The 15,816-nt window shown below is 34.2% G+C and overlaps 1 protein-coding gene across 1 annotated transcript; it reads right to left on the minus strand.

Moving 5' to 3' along the window:
• Positions 1–5,188: 5,188 nt before the first annotated feature.
• LOC120146264 (ATP synthase subunit alpha, chloroplastic-like) lies at positions 5,189–6,447 on the minus strand. The gene has a single exon (XM_039159876.1). It carries the CDS (start codon positions 5,907–5,909, stop codon positions 5,325–5,327), a length of 585 nt encoding a protein of 194 aa, XP_039015807.1. The 5' UTR covers positions 5,910–6,447; the 3' UTR covers positions 5,189–5,324.
• Positions 6,448–15,816: the final 9,369 nt, after the last annotated feature.

The following is a 15,816-nucleotide window of genomic DNA, read 5'->3' on the forward strand; positions in this document are numbered from 1 at the left end:
CCATTATTTGGGCCCAAAACAGGACCACTATCTATTATTAAACTTAATCCAAGTTGTTCTATAAATCTATTGGGCTCGTTTTATGAATCTCGAGTTGACCCGAACTACTAACTCGAGATTGGGGCGTTATACGAGCACCGATACTCCCTATACTAGGTAGTTTATTTTTGTAGAAAATTAATCCCCAAAGGCTAGAAATATTTACAAACTCATTCCAAAATATAAAAATAAGTTGAGGACACTTGAAGAAGGTTACAATACATATCCAAGCAATCCACATCAAGAGAAAATCTCATTCAATCTTATTTTTCCTTTTCTCTTATACATAGAGTGTTTTTGTAAGCATAATTTGTAAACACCTACCTTTTCGAGGTTTTCTTGTTTACATTTATTTTATCCTTTTGTAAAAGATGTTTGGTTCTAGTTTAGCCATTGAAAACTAGGGATTTATAAAATGTTACTCTTGAGCCTATAAAAAAGAAAGAACAAATTATTGAATTTGTTAGAAATCTTTAGCTTGGTGCTAAGTTAGTGGATGTAGACTTTATTTGACGAAGTTGAGCCATTCTAAATACTTGTGTAAAATTTCCTCCTATCTTTTCTCTTCACTGCAAAAATTTTCAATTGGTCAATTCACCCAATCTTAGCACATTTTCGGTTAATCGATAGAGCATCTAAACAATTAGTATAAGGGTAAGTCATAATTGATGGTTTAACAACCTTGTGAAGATCCTTGAAGCTCCCTATCAATTCTTTTTTCAACAAATAAGATGACTTTCATATCCGGCGTGTACTATCTTGAGGATTTGCACTTCATCACTAGGCCACCCTACTTCAATAGAGCAAATTATTCCTATAAGAAGAATAGGATGAATTTGTTCATCCAAGCCGTCGACCTTGCAGTTTGGGATGCCATCGTTGATGGTGTTCCCATTCTTATAAGGAATCGATAGAAATGGATAAGTGAAGTCATGAAGCTTGTCCAACTTAATGTTAAATCCATGCACATCCTCTTTTGTGATTTTGTCCTAGATGAGTATAGTAGATTATCTTCATGCTCTAATTGTAATACCTCAAATTTTGGGCAAGTAGTTTCGGGTTTACCCGAGAGATAAGTGGACCCTGCAGTATTTACAAATTAAGTCATTGGGCTTTATTAGGTTAGAATTGGGCCCAATTAGTCATAAAAATATATTTTTTGAATGGTAGTAAAATAAGGAAAGACCAAAAGCATAATTATCCCATTTTAAAGGATGAGAGCTTTGTATCTCTCATTTTATTTTCTTCATTTTAATTCCATTTCTTACTTCTTCCTTCTCAAGCTTCATAAGCCAAAAGTGAGTACCCCCAACAACATCGTTATGAAGATTTAAGCTTTTGGTTTTAATTTTTATAAGAAAAAAAGGGGTTTTATCATCTAAAGCCTAAATGAGAGTGATTGCTAGCTACAGAAGCTTCATTTTGGGATCCTTTAATCAAGGTAGTGTATTTCTAATCCTTTGGAGTACTAAGCTTCCATATATTTCGATAATTTGTTCAGATTTGGTATTTGAGCATTTTAGGGTTTCATATTTGGTTCATGCCATAAATCACGAATTTATTGTAAAACATGTGTTTTATGACAACTTAATACCCTAAATAACTACCCACAACATTAGTACATGATTTATAATCAAACTATAGCCTTTAGAGTGATTTTAGATGTTTTCTCGAGCCTAAAATAACCATTTCAGAGTTCGAGTATCAATACGGGATAAATTTGGGCAAAAATTAGGGATTTTTGGCTTGGAGTATAGATACTACTAGGAGAGTATCGTTACTACCCCTAGAAAATCGATACTCAGGGTGACAGTATCGATACTGAACCCCTATTTTAGAAACATAATGCATTTTCGTTATCGATACTCATATGAGTATCGATACTTGACCCTAGAGTAACGATACCACAAATAGAGTATCGATACTACCCACCTCAGATGATCAAATTTGATCCAGTTATGGTTCGTAAGAGCTAGGGATGGTTCTTAAGGATAAAATTTAGTCTGTGATGGGCGTAAATGTCCAAAGGGACCAGAGACATTCATGGGAACGGGTTACAACCAGAGTAACCATATTGGGCGTAATGTATCAAAGTATCTTCAGTTGAGAACGTAGTGGGCATCTATAGAATGGGGATCCTTACACATGGTGTACTGGTAAGCAGTATGATCAAATAATCAAATTATGAAATAGTATATTCGTTTACTGCAAGAACGATCGAAAGTGTGAGACATGCAATTACCATTTAATTTGAGGGCAAATTGAAAGAAAACATAGTAATAGCAAATAGAGTGTCGCTACACAGAAATGAAATCGAGTCAGATATCAGGCTGACCAATATCACAGTCGGTAACCAACAAACACGGAAATCATCGTGAAGTCCTTGAATGTGTAGAGACTTCTCTGGAGTTTTAGAATGACTAAAATACCCTTAAATTGCGAACAACCAGACCAATATAGACTTTTAGTAGTAATAGACTAATAAACCTTCGTATAACATTATAGATGAGAGAACAAGCGAGAAAGAAACTAGGGAGAGCAACAAATAAGATCAATAATAACTCAGTAACAGCTAAATCAGTAACAACTAAAAATAATAACAGCTAGGATGTCATAAAACTAGCTTTTGTGTGACACTCGAGAAACATACAAGACACCCGAGTTACTTTAGCAATAGGACAATTGTATTGTTTGTTAGTATGTCCAAGCATATACTAGTCAGTGTTGAGGCACTTTAGATGCCAATTGGGCGCGAATGCTCTAAGACTCGACGGAGTAAGTTGGCAAGGTGTACGTTTACTATGCAGCTCCGGATCTCACCTATATATCCAAAGGGTTGGGTGTACGTTTTTGATGCATTTCCATATCTCACCCATGCACCCAAGGGTATTTCGACAGGCTAAAGTGATGCGTGAGCTCCAAAATGCAGAATCCTTAGTTGTACCATTATGTCAACCATAACTTATGTGTTGTGCAGAATCTTAAACTCTTTGTTTACACCGTAGTGATATTCTTCGTTTCTCTCTTCATATTCAGATTTCTATCTAATGATCAGAGACGTAATCCTGGGCGCGAAGAATAAAAATAAAAAAGAGAGAGTTCCTTGCTTCATTTTTTAGAAATGGTATTAGGATTTGATCTATTCCACTGCCAAAAATAGAAATGGAAAGAGAGGGATTCGAACCCTCATACGAATAACTTGCACAACGGATTAGCAATCCGACGCTTTATTACACTCATCCCTCTCTCCTAATTGAGAAAAGATAATTACTATGTTACAACACGCAAAAAGAAATGATTGAAGAAAGTCCTTTTTTACTTTGTTATATAGGTTATATAAATTATTATTTATTTATATAGATTATTATTAATATATAATTATATTATTAATATATAAATATATAGATTCTTAATTTTATTATTATTATTATATAGATTGATTATATAGAATATAGATATATCCAACTTTTCTATAGATATATAGAACTTTTATAAGTAATTCCATTTCATTTATATTTTGTATCATTTATATTCTTAAATATAAATAAAAGAGGGCTCTAAAGAAAGAAATATCTCAAAAAAAAGAATATCGCTCTTATTTCACCAAAAGGGGATTTTTTTTATTTCCAATTTCCACGACCGACCTGGTTAGTACCCGACCGGGCTCATTTTTTTATTTTTATCTCAAATAACTCATTTTTTCTATGATTCTACGATCTGACTTGTTGCAAAAAAAACCTTGTTAAAAAAATCTTGCTATTGGATTGAATCAACAATCAGAAGCAGAAGAAGTCCTATTTCCGTTCCTATGATATAGAATCCAAATATTTTTTTCTATTCTTTTTTTTCTTCCTATTTCTTTTTATTTCCATTTATTTCACTAGAATCACTAGAATAAATAATTTATTTGACTAGAATAAATACTAAAAAAACTATGTATTTTTGCACAATCCATTTTTATGTTATGACTAAGTCCTTTTGTCGAACCTTATCTATCAAAACTCCTATAACACAAGTCTTCTGACAAAAGGCGACAAGGCACTAACTTTCAGGATTTTTTATGCTCCTATCTTGTAATCCTATCTTGATTACGCCCAATTCCCCTGTTCGACAAAGTGTCCCTTTATATACAATAATCGCATTGTAGGGGGTATAGTTTAGTGGTAAAAGTGTGTTTCGTTCTATTAATCCCCTTAAGAGTTAAGGGGTCCCTCGATTTGATTCATATTCCGAGCAAAAACTTTATTTCTTAAAAGGATTTAATCCTTTACCTCTCAAGAAAATTTTTGAGGAAGAATATACATTCTCGTGATTTGTATCCAAGGGCCAATTAAATTATATTTAAAATTATATTCTATAGAATTTTAGAATTTTATTTTAAATGAAAATTGAAAATTGGATTATGAAATTGCGAAACATATTTTTTTTTGAATTGGATCAATACTTCCAATTGAATAAGTACGAGGAAAAGATCTATGGATAAAGATAGAAAAGTATATTTCTAATCGTAACTAAATCTTCAATTTTTTTGATAGGATAGATTGAAGCAAAATAGCTTTGGTTTACTAGAGACATTTACATCTTGTTTTAGCTCGGTGGAAACAAAATGTTTTTCCTAAGGATTTTATCAAATAGAAATATAGAACGAAGTAACTAGAAAATTTGTTCTATTCTAATCCCACTATTCTAGAAGGATCATCTAGAAAGCGAATTTTTTGAATGCATTCAGACAGAAAAGCTAACATAGATGTTTTGAATGCATCGTTGAATTAATAAATACGCAATTCCTAAAAAAAATTCACATGTTCTTTAGTTTTTCTAAACAAGAGAAAAGAAAAAACCGAACAAAAGAAAAAAAGTCAAAACGTAAAAAAATCGTAATGAAAAGCGTCCATTGTCTAATGGATAGGAAAGAGGTCTTTTAAACCTTTGGTATAGGTTCAAATCCTATTAGACACAATTTAGAATCGATTTCTATATTCTATATAGAATATAGAATATATTATGTATATTATAATATATTAGATTATTATCTATAATATTCTAAATTATTATCTATATAATTAGATAATTAAATTAGATTTCTAATTTAATTATTTCTTTTCTATTTTTATTAAAAATTAGAATTTTATTAAAAAATTCTATTTAAATTTAAGTAAGTTAGAATTTTCTATTTATAATTGTTCCTGAAGTCGAAAACGTTCCATTTGTTCCTGAATAGCATCTTTCAAAAGCGTTTATGCTTCCTCAGTGAATATCTTGGTAGAATATATGATTTCTTGGAACTAAGGTTTATTCGTTTTTAAGTAAGTACGTAACTCAATGAGAAATTTCCTTACTTGTCCAATTTCTAATGAATCAAGATAACCATTCGTTCCGGTATAAATAGTACTTATCTGTTCTGCCACCGTAAGAGGGGCTGATTGGGATTGTTTAAGCAACTCACGTAATCGTTGACCTCCTGCCAATTGATTCTGAGTAGATTTATCGAGATCAGGAGCAAATTGCGCAAAGGCTTCTAATTCAGCGAATTGGGCCAATTCCAATTTTAATTTACAAGTGAATTGTTTCATAGCTTTAATTTGGGCCGCGAATCCTACTATGGAGACGAAAATCCCCACATTAATAGCAGGTCTGATTCCGGTATTGAATATATCGACAGATAAGAATATTTTTCCATCTGTAATGGAAATAACATTAGTAGGAATATACGCCGAAACGTCTCCGAACTGGGTCTCAACTATTGATAAAGCATTCATACTTCCTTCACCTAACTGAGAACTTGATTTAACGACTCTTTCTAAAAGGCGTGAATGCAAATAAAAAAACATCTCCTGGATAAGCTTGTGCTTGCTTGTAAAGATCATCATAAATGATGAAGGTGTGTAATTCACGATTCATAAAATATTCAGCCAAAGCTGCTCCTGTATAAGGAGCGAGGTATTGTAATGTAGTTGGGGAATCCTCCATTTCGGCTACCACAATAGTGTACTCCATCGCTCCCCTTTCTTGGAAAGTAGTCACTACTTGAGCCACAAAACATGCTTTTTGACCAATAGCTACATAAACATATATTATATTTTGCCCTTGCTGAATGAGAATGGTATCCGTGGCTACTGTTGTTTTACCGGTTTGTTTATCCCTAATAATTAATTCTCATTGACCATGTCCTATAAGATCATCGAATCAATAGTAATAAGTCCCATTTGAAAAGGCTCATAAATAGAACGTCTCGAAATAATACCCAGGGCAAGAAATTCAATTAACCGAGATTCAGAAGCTGAAATTTCACCCCGACCGTCAATAGGATTAGCCAGGGCATTTATAACACGACCCAAATAAGCTTAACTCATTGGTATCTGAGCAATTATTCATGTTGCTTTTACATAACTTCCCTCTTGTATCATCAACACCCATTAATACAACACCAACATTATTTGATTCCAAAGTCAGGGCAATCCCTATTGTACCTTATTCAAATTATACTAATTCACCCGCCATTACTTCATCAAGACCATGAATACGAGCGATGTCGTTGCCCACTTAAAGTACAATACCAGTATTTACAATCTTTACTTCTCTATTATATTGCCCAATACGTTCACGGATAATATTACTAATTTCCTCGGCTCTAATAGTTACCATGACTATTTCCTAATTATTTTTTGGAAGAAAAAAAAATCCCTAAGTAAAAGGTAAAAAAAGGCTAATCAGTTATTTCTTTCATCACCCCAAACAAGCCAATATTAGCACTAATGGTATGTAAATGTAACTCGTTGCTTAAAGAACTATTCAGAGTTCCTAGAGCTCCTTGTAAAGCTTATTGTAAAACCCGTTGTCGGACTTGATTAATCGCTCTTTGTTGTTCAAAATAATTGGTTTCATTTTTGTAATTTTCTAATTGTTCCAAAATTTTATAAGTTCAATTAATCAAATTCAATTTTTTTCGTTCTATCTCAGAGTATCCATTCACTCGAAACTGATCCGCCTCCATTTTTACTTTCCGCAAGCGGGCCCGGGCCTTTTCCAACCATTCAATAGCCCCCTCACATAGTTCTTCTGAAATTCGAATAGTATTCAAGATCCTCTCTTTTCGATTATCTAATAAATCACTTAATGAAAGTAGATTATCTTTACATTCAATTTTTTTAAAATTCCATGATCCCTTCCCGAACCAAACATGAATCTTTCAATTCATTTGGCTCTCACGCTCAATTATTTCTTATTTATTGGGAATTAATTCCCATATCTTTTTTTTTCAAATGGAATGAGCTTACCCTCTCCCTCTCTTCTCTAGTTATATTTTAAAATATCGAGTCATATTCCAAAATATTGAAACTAATTACTAATCCAAGACCAAAATATTCGGAGGATTTTTCTGACCAAAATAGAAAATATATCAAAAAACTAAAAAGTATAATAAATAAATAATAAATACAAAATTTACATATTATTTAGAATTTCTAATTGTACTTAGAGTTGTATAATGTCTAACTGTAATTTGTCAGCAAAGTTGTTTCTTTTTTTCGTCAAATTCAAAGAATTCTTATCCCTTTATACATAGGTCATCGATTCAACATTGAAAAAAGGGGCTCAAATCGTTTTATCGACATGAGTGTTTTATATCGAAAACAGATTTTTGTTCTGAAAATCTTTCTGTATTTAGTAAATAGTATAAAGAGTACCCTGCTGCATCTTAACTTCAAACGGTTTGGCCCTAACCATGTTAATGGTCCTAGATTATTGGTTAATAGAGAATCAAATTCGATGTACCAATGAATCACGAAATGCTACGGTTCTTAAATATGATTTTAAAAAATTATTCAGAAGTCATTCGCGGGATCATGCACACTTTGCTTTCCTAGTTATAATGAAAAAAAGTACAACTGGGTGAATCTAGCCTATTCTTGAAATAAACAACTTGCACACACTCCCTTTCAAAAAAAGATCAATAAACCAAGGACTACGCTTATATTTATTGGATTTGTTGCTAAAATATTGGTATTAACCCCGAAACTCCCGACGAATGGCCAATAACCCAAGGAAATAAAATAATCGGTTACATTTTTCATATGATCTCTTATATTATTTTAGATAGACTAAAAAAAAGAACTCAGTTCTTTTTTTTGTATTATATCACTTTGACACCTTTTTCCATTTATTCTATCATATTTATATTATTCTAATTCTATGTATTTCTTTTTTTTTTGTTAATAATAATCAATTATTTAATATTTATTAATAATATTTATTATTAAATTATTGATTATTATCAATTTTCATTTACCTATGTATAAACCTATAAATGTATTTTTTTCAATTGAAAATTCCAATAATAATAATTCTTATTAGAATTAGGGGGTAGGTTTCATGTCAATGGAAAAATACCTTATTTGTTGCAACACTCCTTTAAACATATTTAAACATAAATAATAAAAAAGGTTTCTCTTGAACTAAGAAGGGGAAGGAAGAAAGCGAGTCAGTGTGATAATTCCTCATCCTCAAATTAATCTTCCCATGGATTATTGTCCCAATGAATAATTAATTGTAGGAGTGAAATCTTGATATAATTCGAAAAAGCGAGGAGTAAGTCCCAAGTCATAAACTAAGAAAAAAATACATAATTCTTATGCTTATTAAGATTAAACAAAGGGATTCGCAAATAAAAGTGTCAATGCTACAACCAGCCCATAAATTGTTAAAGCTTCCATAAAAGCCAAACTAAGCAATAAAGTACCTCGTATTTTTCCCTCTGCCTTGAGTTGTCTCATGATACCTTCTACAGCTTGGCCCGCAGCAGTACCTTGACCAACTCCAAATCCAATAGAAGTAAACCCGACAGCCAACCCAGCAGTAATAACGAAAGCGACAGAAATCAGTGGATTCATGATAAGTTCCTCGCACCAAAATAAAGAAATGGTTAATGATACAATCATCCAATGAATTTTGACTTAATTATATTATTCCATTTCTAAGATTCAACCTGCCGAAGTAACTAAGAACTCCGAATTGAAGTGAGAAGATTGAAGATTATTGAACCATCAGAACTATTTCGATATCTTTTTTTAGTTCCTATCCGCTGGATATCCCTTGGATTTTTGTGAATCCGCGCATACTTTGTTCTTCCATTTCCTTTCTTTTTCCAACCCATTCCTTACTTTGAATTCTTCATTTTTGTCTTTATTTTATCACTTTATTCATTCAATTTAGAGTCAAAGATGAAACAGAATGACTTCTATTCTTCTATTGGAATCCCTATCTAACTCCACAGTAGTGGGTTGGATTAGATCTATTTTGAGTTCGTATATAACTAGTCAATATCTAATATCCCATATACATGTGTTTCTTACATAAAGTAAACCAATCTTTCATATCTTAGATTCAATTGGATTCTAGAATTATTCCTCAAACTATAGACAAGAGTTGTCTTATAGCCATTAGATTCCATATACCTAATTATTCAAATAAGAGATTTAAACGAAATTTGGGCAAAAATCGAGTTTAAAAATGGAAAATCTGGGTAAGGTTATCGATACTGGAAGAACAATACTGATACTATATGTTTAAAAATGGGGAAGTATGATGAACAATATCGATATTGATGTAATTAGTATCGATATTGATGTGGGTATCGATACTAAGATGACAGTATCGATACCATGGATTCCGGAATGTAGAAATTGTATCAATACTGAAAAGGGAGTATAAGTACCATAGTATAGAAGTATCGATACTATGGTAGACGTACTGATACTATTAAGTCTGAAAAAAATTTAAGATAGGAGGAATTTTGATAGAAATTGAATATAATAGTACTTTTGAGTATTATTAAAAGTATAAATGCTAGAGAGTATACTAACATTGGTATGGTATGTGTACTTAATGGATGCTTGTGTAGATCATAACCAAGCTCCTGAGTCTAGCAAGAAAAAGGGAAAAGATAAAGTTGTCAAATAGTCGGACATCTATAGTGAGGCTTATCAGGTGAGTGCATCTATAGTACTTGTATAAAAGGAGGAAGACTCACGATGAGTCAACCTCAAATGTTTTGTTAAATGTATGTTTTACAACATTTTGGTATTATTTTCATAACGTGTATGAGAATGATAGTATGAATAAGTTTTAGAGTATGAAATACTCTGAAATGAAAGTTAAATGCATAACGGTGCATTTCGGCATAAAAGATACCACAAATGAAAGTTAATGCATAATGGTGTATTTCGGCATAAAATGTGCCACAAATGAAAGTTAAATGTATAACGGAGCATTTCAGCATAAAAGGTGCCACAAATGAAAGTTAAATGCAAAACGATCCATTTTGGCATAAAAAGTGCCACTAATGAAAGTTAAATGCATAACAGTGCATTTTTGGCATAAAATGTACCACTCATGGTATTCATAAAAGGTGAATGATCATTTCGACACTTTGGTGTTGTGCATGTACCTTACATTTTCATTTGACATACATTGGGCAAAATAACGGATAATTTGGAAAAATATACAAAAAGATAAGTATGCTGGGCATACTAAGAATAATTTTGAGGACTATAGGAAAGAAACTTGGTTTAACTGAAATGGTTTTTAATGATTCTCATGAAATATGCGAATTATTTCGGATATTGATAGTCATGATATACTTGTGTATGAATTGCAGTTTCTTTTACATTATTATGTCTCACTAAGTAAATACTTAGCGTGTATTGATTCACGCGTAGGTAAAAGCAAAGACTAGCAGAGTAAGGAGTGTTGCAGAGATTATCAATCCAAGTTTGACTCATCAGTAACTGTAGGACAATTATGTCTCTTTTTGATAATTAGATGACATGTATATGAACTTAAGAAAATGCTCTGGAACGTATTAAAGTTATAATTTTTGTAATATATTTAAATGAATGTTTTATTATTGTACTAAAATGTTTTGTTTTATTTCCGAAACAAAATTTTATGGGTTTTACAAATAAGTAAATGTTTTTAAATGTCACGTGACACCAATGACTTGTGTATAGAAACGTATACGGGAAATAGGTGTTATATTTATTGGTATCAGAGCTACAGGTTTAGCCAATTCTCAGCCAAAACCGGGTTTATTTGACTTTAAAAAGGGTTAGATATCAATAAGATTGTCAATGTTATCGATATGGTGTCATTAGAGTGTGATTGATGTCACTCATTTCTAATTCAGTGTTATTATTATATATGTCCTAGTAGATGTCGGAATCTTCAAACTCGCGAAAAGCGATCGAACGAGAAAATAGAGAAGGATTGGGTAACGAAAGCTATGAAGAGAATAATGAGCATCTGATGCCATCCGAGAATGCTAGCGTATCGGCACATCAGGGTATGCACGTGCCAGAGTTTGGAGCTTTCATGCAAGCTCTCGATGCAATCTTGACACAGTTCTCACCTCCTCCACCTCCCCCTGCTCCTCCAGTACCGAGGATGTTGATCCCAAAAGAACTGAAAAGTTTAGGAGCTCTTGAATTCCGGGGTGAAGAGGATGAAGGTCCTATGGAGGCTGACTTATGGCTAAATGATGTTATGGTAATGCTTGAAAGTCTTCACTTCTTGGAATATGAAAAGCTGGGTGGAGTTGTATCTTTACTTCGGGGATTAAGTCGAGCGTGGTGGTCAAATACTATGATGTATGCACCACCAGAAGAAGTGACCTAGCAGTTGTTCCAGGAGGAATTCAATAACAAGTATATGGGTAAGCAGTTTAGACGGGCGATGATGCTAAAGTTCCTTAATTTGAAAGAATGTGATCGAGAAGTACATGAGCACGAGGCTTAGTGCAATAAGCTGAGTCATTTTTCTACTGAGGTAGTTCCCAATGACAAGGCTCGATGTGATTGGTTCATTGAAGGTTTTAGGCCAAAGTTGAAAGAGATGGTGTTGGCTTTGAACTTGCCTAACTTGCAAGAAGTCATAAATTGAGCCAAGGCTATTGAAAGAGCTCAAGAGGAGACTCTAGCAGTTGAACAGAGTATGCAAATGGGGAAAAGAGTTGGAACACCTTTAACTCCCCATCATGCTAAGAGAGGCAAGGGATCGAGTTTCAGATATACTGATAGAGATGGTTCTCTGCAACTTCGCAAAAAATTAAACAATCATAGTCTTTTGCTGCTAGCTCAGGTAGAGCATTTGGAGAGAGAACTCCATGTCAGACATGTAGTAAATTTCACCGTGGAGTATGCAGGTTTCTCAGTGGAGCTTGTTTCCAGTGTGGTGAGATTGGTCACTTTGCCCGAAACTATTCTAAGAAATTCAGGGACAATTTAGTTCAATCTGACAGATCTGTGGCAGCTTCTAATAGAAGAAGAGTAAGATCCAGAGGACAATATGAATCAATTTTGCGACGAGAGACTTGGGGAGTCCCCATAATTTACAACATTAAGACCAATGAGGATCGAGATGACTTGGAAATATTAACTGGTACATTCCATATTTTTGATGAACCTGTGATTATTTTAGTTGACCCTGTTTCTACACACGCATACAACAACAACAATAATAAAACCCTATTCCCATATATAATGGGGTAAGGGGGAGGTAGGGTAGTAGGCTGACCCCAACGTCAAGTTGAGAGCAGCTTCCGTGGAAGACCTCCGGTAGTCAGAAAATTAAAAATGGAGATAAAATGCAATGCATGTATAAATAAATAAATACATAGTTGAACAGTTTTCAAATGTATTTTTCATATGGGCATATGTAATGGGAAGTAATCCATGCAAATAAATCCCTACGTAAAAAATCTCTGCATATAGACAGAAACGTAAGACCCGACTAAATCTAAAAATAGGAAACATGAAGAGAATGATACATAGAAGTCAACGATAGCAAGCTACGAGAATGAATAAAGTCAAATGGGTTAAAACCTAAACTAAGGCAACACTACTCCGCTACCCTAGTTATAAGCCTTAATAAATTCAAAATGAAAGAAACATATAAAAAGTAGAAGTCATGGAAATTACTACGAAGACATTAAAAGAAGACAGAGATGATATACCCTATGGATGTGACCCACACTACTCGGCTACCCTGGTCTTAAGTCTCCATACTTTCCTATCAAAGGTCATGTCCTCAGTAAGGGCTAAATCCTTCAAATCAGATCTCAAGCAGTCTTCCAATTTCCTCCTTGGTCGTCTTCTCCTTCTGGCACCATTGACTGTAATATACTTTACCCTCCTGACCGTATTCGACAGTTGTCACTGAAGGACGTGCCCAAACCACCGTAGTTTTCCCTCCCTCAATTTTTCAGATACAAACACCACCCCAAAGACATCCTAATAGCAGAGTTTGGTATCATATCCCACATAGTCCTACCATATGTCCATCGAAGCATTCTCATTTCTGCGGCCTCCATCCTCCTTATGTGATCCTTCTTGATTGCCCAACATTCTAATCCATACAGAAGCGCTGGTCTTGTTTCCATTCTATAAAATTTTCCCTTAAGTTTTAGAGGCACCTTCTTGTCACACAAAACTCCAGTAACAACCCTCCACTTTAGCCATCCCGCCTTTATACGGTGTGTAACGTCATCATCTACATCCCCATCTTTATGTATCATAGACCCTGGGTACTTGAAACAATCCTTTAATGGGAGAACGTGTCCTTCTATGCATACTTCTACATCTTCATCGTTTTAGTTCCCACTAAAGTTTGAACATAAATACTCTGTCTTTTCAATATTGATCCTTAGACCTTTTTCTTCCAAAGCAATCTTCCAGGTAGTCAGTCTACTATTCAGCTCAGTTATTGTTTTAGCAACTAGGACAATGTCGTCAGCGAAAAGCATACACTATGGAACACCGTCTGGTGTCGGACAATAGATGTCGTCCATAATCAAGGTGAAGATGTAAGGGCTAAGAGGCGACCCCTGGTGGAGTCCGATTTCTACCATGAATGCCTCGGTGTCGCCAACTGTAGTCCTGACGTATGTGGTAGATCTACAGTACATATCATGAATCACCCGGATATAAGCAGATGAGATCCTTCTCATTTCTAAGGTCTTCTAGATCGTATCGCGGGGAACGCTATCATACGCCTTCTCAAGGTTAAGGAACGCCATGTGAAGATCTTTATTTTTTCCCTATATTTCTCCATAAGCCGTCGAAGAAGATGAATCGTCTCCGTAGTAGACCTCCTGACATAAAGCCAAATTGGTTTTCCGAAACCCCAGTAACCTGTCTCAACCTAGCCTCTATCACCCTTTCCCATAGCTTCATGGTATGACTGAGTAATTTAATACCTCTGTAGTTTCCACAACATTGGGGATCTCCTTTATTCTTATAGATTGGTGTAGACATCAATTTTTTTCATTTAAATTTATTATTATTATTAAAATTATTATTATTAGTATTATATTATAAATTATATATTATTTATTAAATATTACAAAGCCCAATTACAATAACTCAGGCCCAGATACAGAAGCCCAACGTAAACCCTAAAACCCAACTAGGGTTTTCATCTCATGCCCCAGCCGCCAGTGATCTCCACCGTTGGATCTGGCAAGATCCAACGGTCCAAAACTATCCAGCTTGAAACCCTAGGGTATCATAACCCTAGGGACCACACGGCCGCCGCCGTTGCTTCCAGACGTTCCAGCTGCCGATGCCCTCGCCAGAAGCCTCCAGAAGCTTTGCTGCCATGATAACAGCCGCACACGTCGGCTCTATGGTGAGTCACCAGCATAGCTTTGGTGACTCACCGAGCCTTACCCTTGTAACGGTCCGACGAGAGCCTCGGTGGTGGCTATAAAAGCCACACCTGCAAGAAAAAAAAAGGAGCAACGTAGAACAACAAAGAAACAGACGGCAGAGAACGACAACAAACAAAACAGAACAAAAAAAACAGGGAGAGATACGAACAGCAACCAACGTCCAGAACAAAAAAAAAAGAAGAAAAAAGAGATAAGAGAAGAAAGGAAACTTACTTTGTCATCAAAGAACCCCAACCGTCGCCGGAAAAACCAAAACCGAAGGTATTTTCACGGATTTGCTCCGATCAGGAGCTTTTTAAGAAAACGGTCACCGGATCCGTCATTAGGACGGCCCGATCTATGTTTTGGTAAAAAATTAAAATTTCCCGACCACCGAGAGCGGTGGCCGGTGGCGGTGGTCGGCACCGGAGCACGGTGGCCGGCCAGAACTCTAATCCCTCCGATGAGGGATTTGAAGAGAGAGGCGAGAGAGAATATTTACTCTCTCAGTTAGAGAGAGAGGAGAGAAAAAGAAATGAGGGGTTGGCCCTTCGGGCCAGCCGATTTCGGATACTTATACCCTCTCCCAAACGACGTCGTTTTGGGGAGGGTATATCTGTAATTTCGCGCATGGCTAAACCATTTCCGTAGCCATCCAAGTTTTATAATTATTCATTTTAGTCACTGAAATTAATTTCTGAACATTTTAATTCAGTCTTTGAATTTTATTTTATTATGTTTTAGTCCTTACCAGTATTAAATAATATATTTATGATAAATATCACATTTAGTCCCTAATAATTTTAATATTACTATTTTAATCACTGATTAAATAATTAATGGCTAATTACACTACTAATATTTATTTTATGATAACTCTAACCATGTCTCTTACATATTTATATTTATAATTTGATCATTAATTATATATAATCTTAATTTTAACCATAAGTTTTATTATTTTACATTTTAAATTCATATATTTATGAATATGATCCAATAGTTTTAATGTTATTACTTTTATTTTCTTTCATTTTAATTATTATTATTTTATTTTGTTATTACTTTTGATGTAT

This window comes from Hibiscus syriacus, unplaced genomic scaffold (assembly GCF_006381635.1).
Source record: "Hibiscus syriacus cultivar Baekdansim isolate YM2019G1 unplaced genomic scaffold, ASM638163v2 tig00110904_pilon, whole genome shotgun sequence".
NCBI classification, from domain to species: domain Eukaryota; kingdom Viridiplantae; phylum Streptophyta; class Magnoliopsida; order Malvales; family Malvaceae; genus Hibiscus; species Hibiscus syriacus.

What these genes read in the sequence shown, in the direction of transcription:
- LOC120146264 (XM_039159876.1), bottom strand. Translation starts at nt 5,909, where the DNA reads ATGATGATCTTTACAAGCAAGCACAAGCTTATCCAGGAGATGTTTTTT.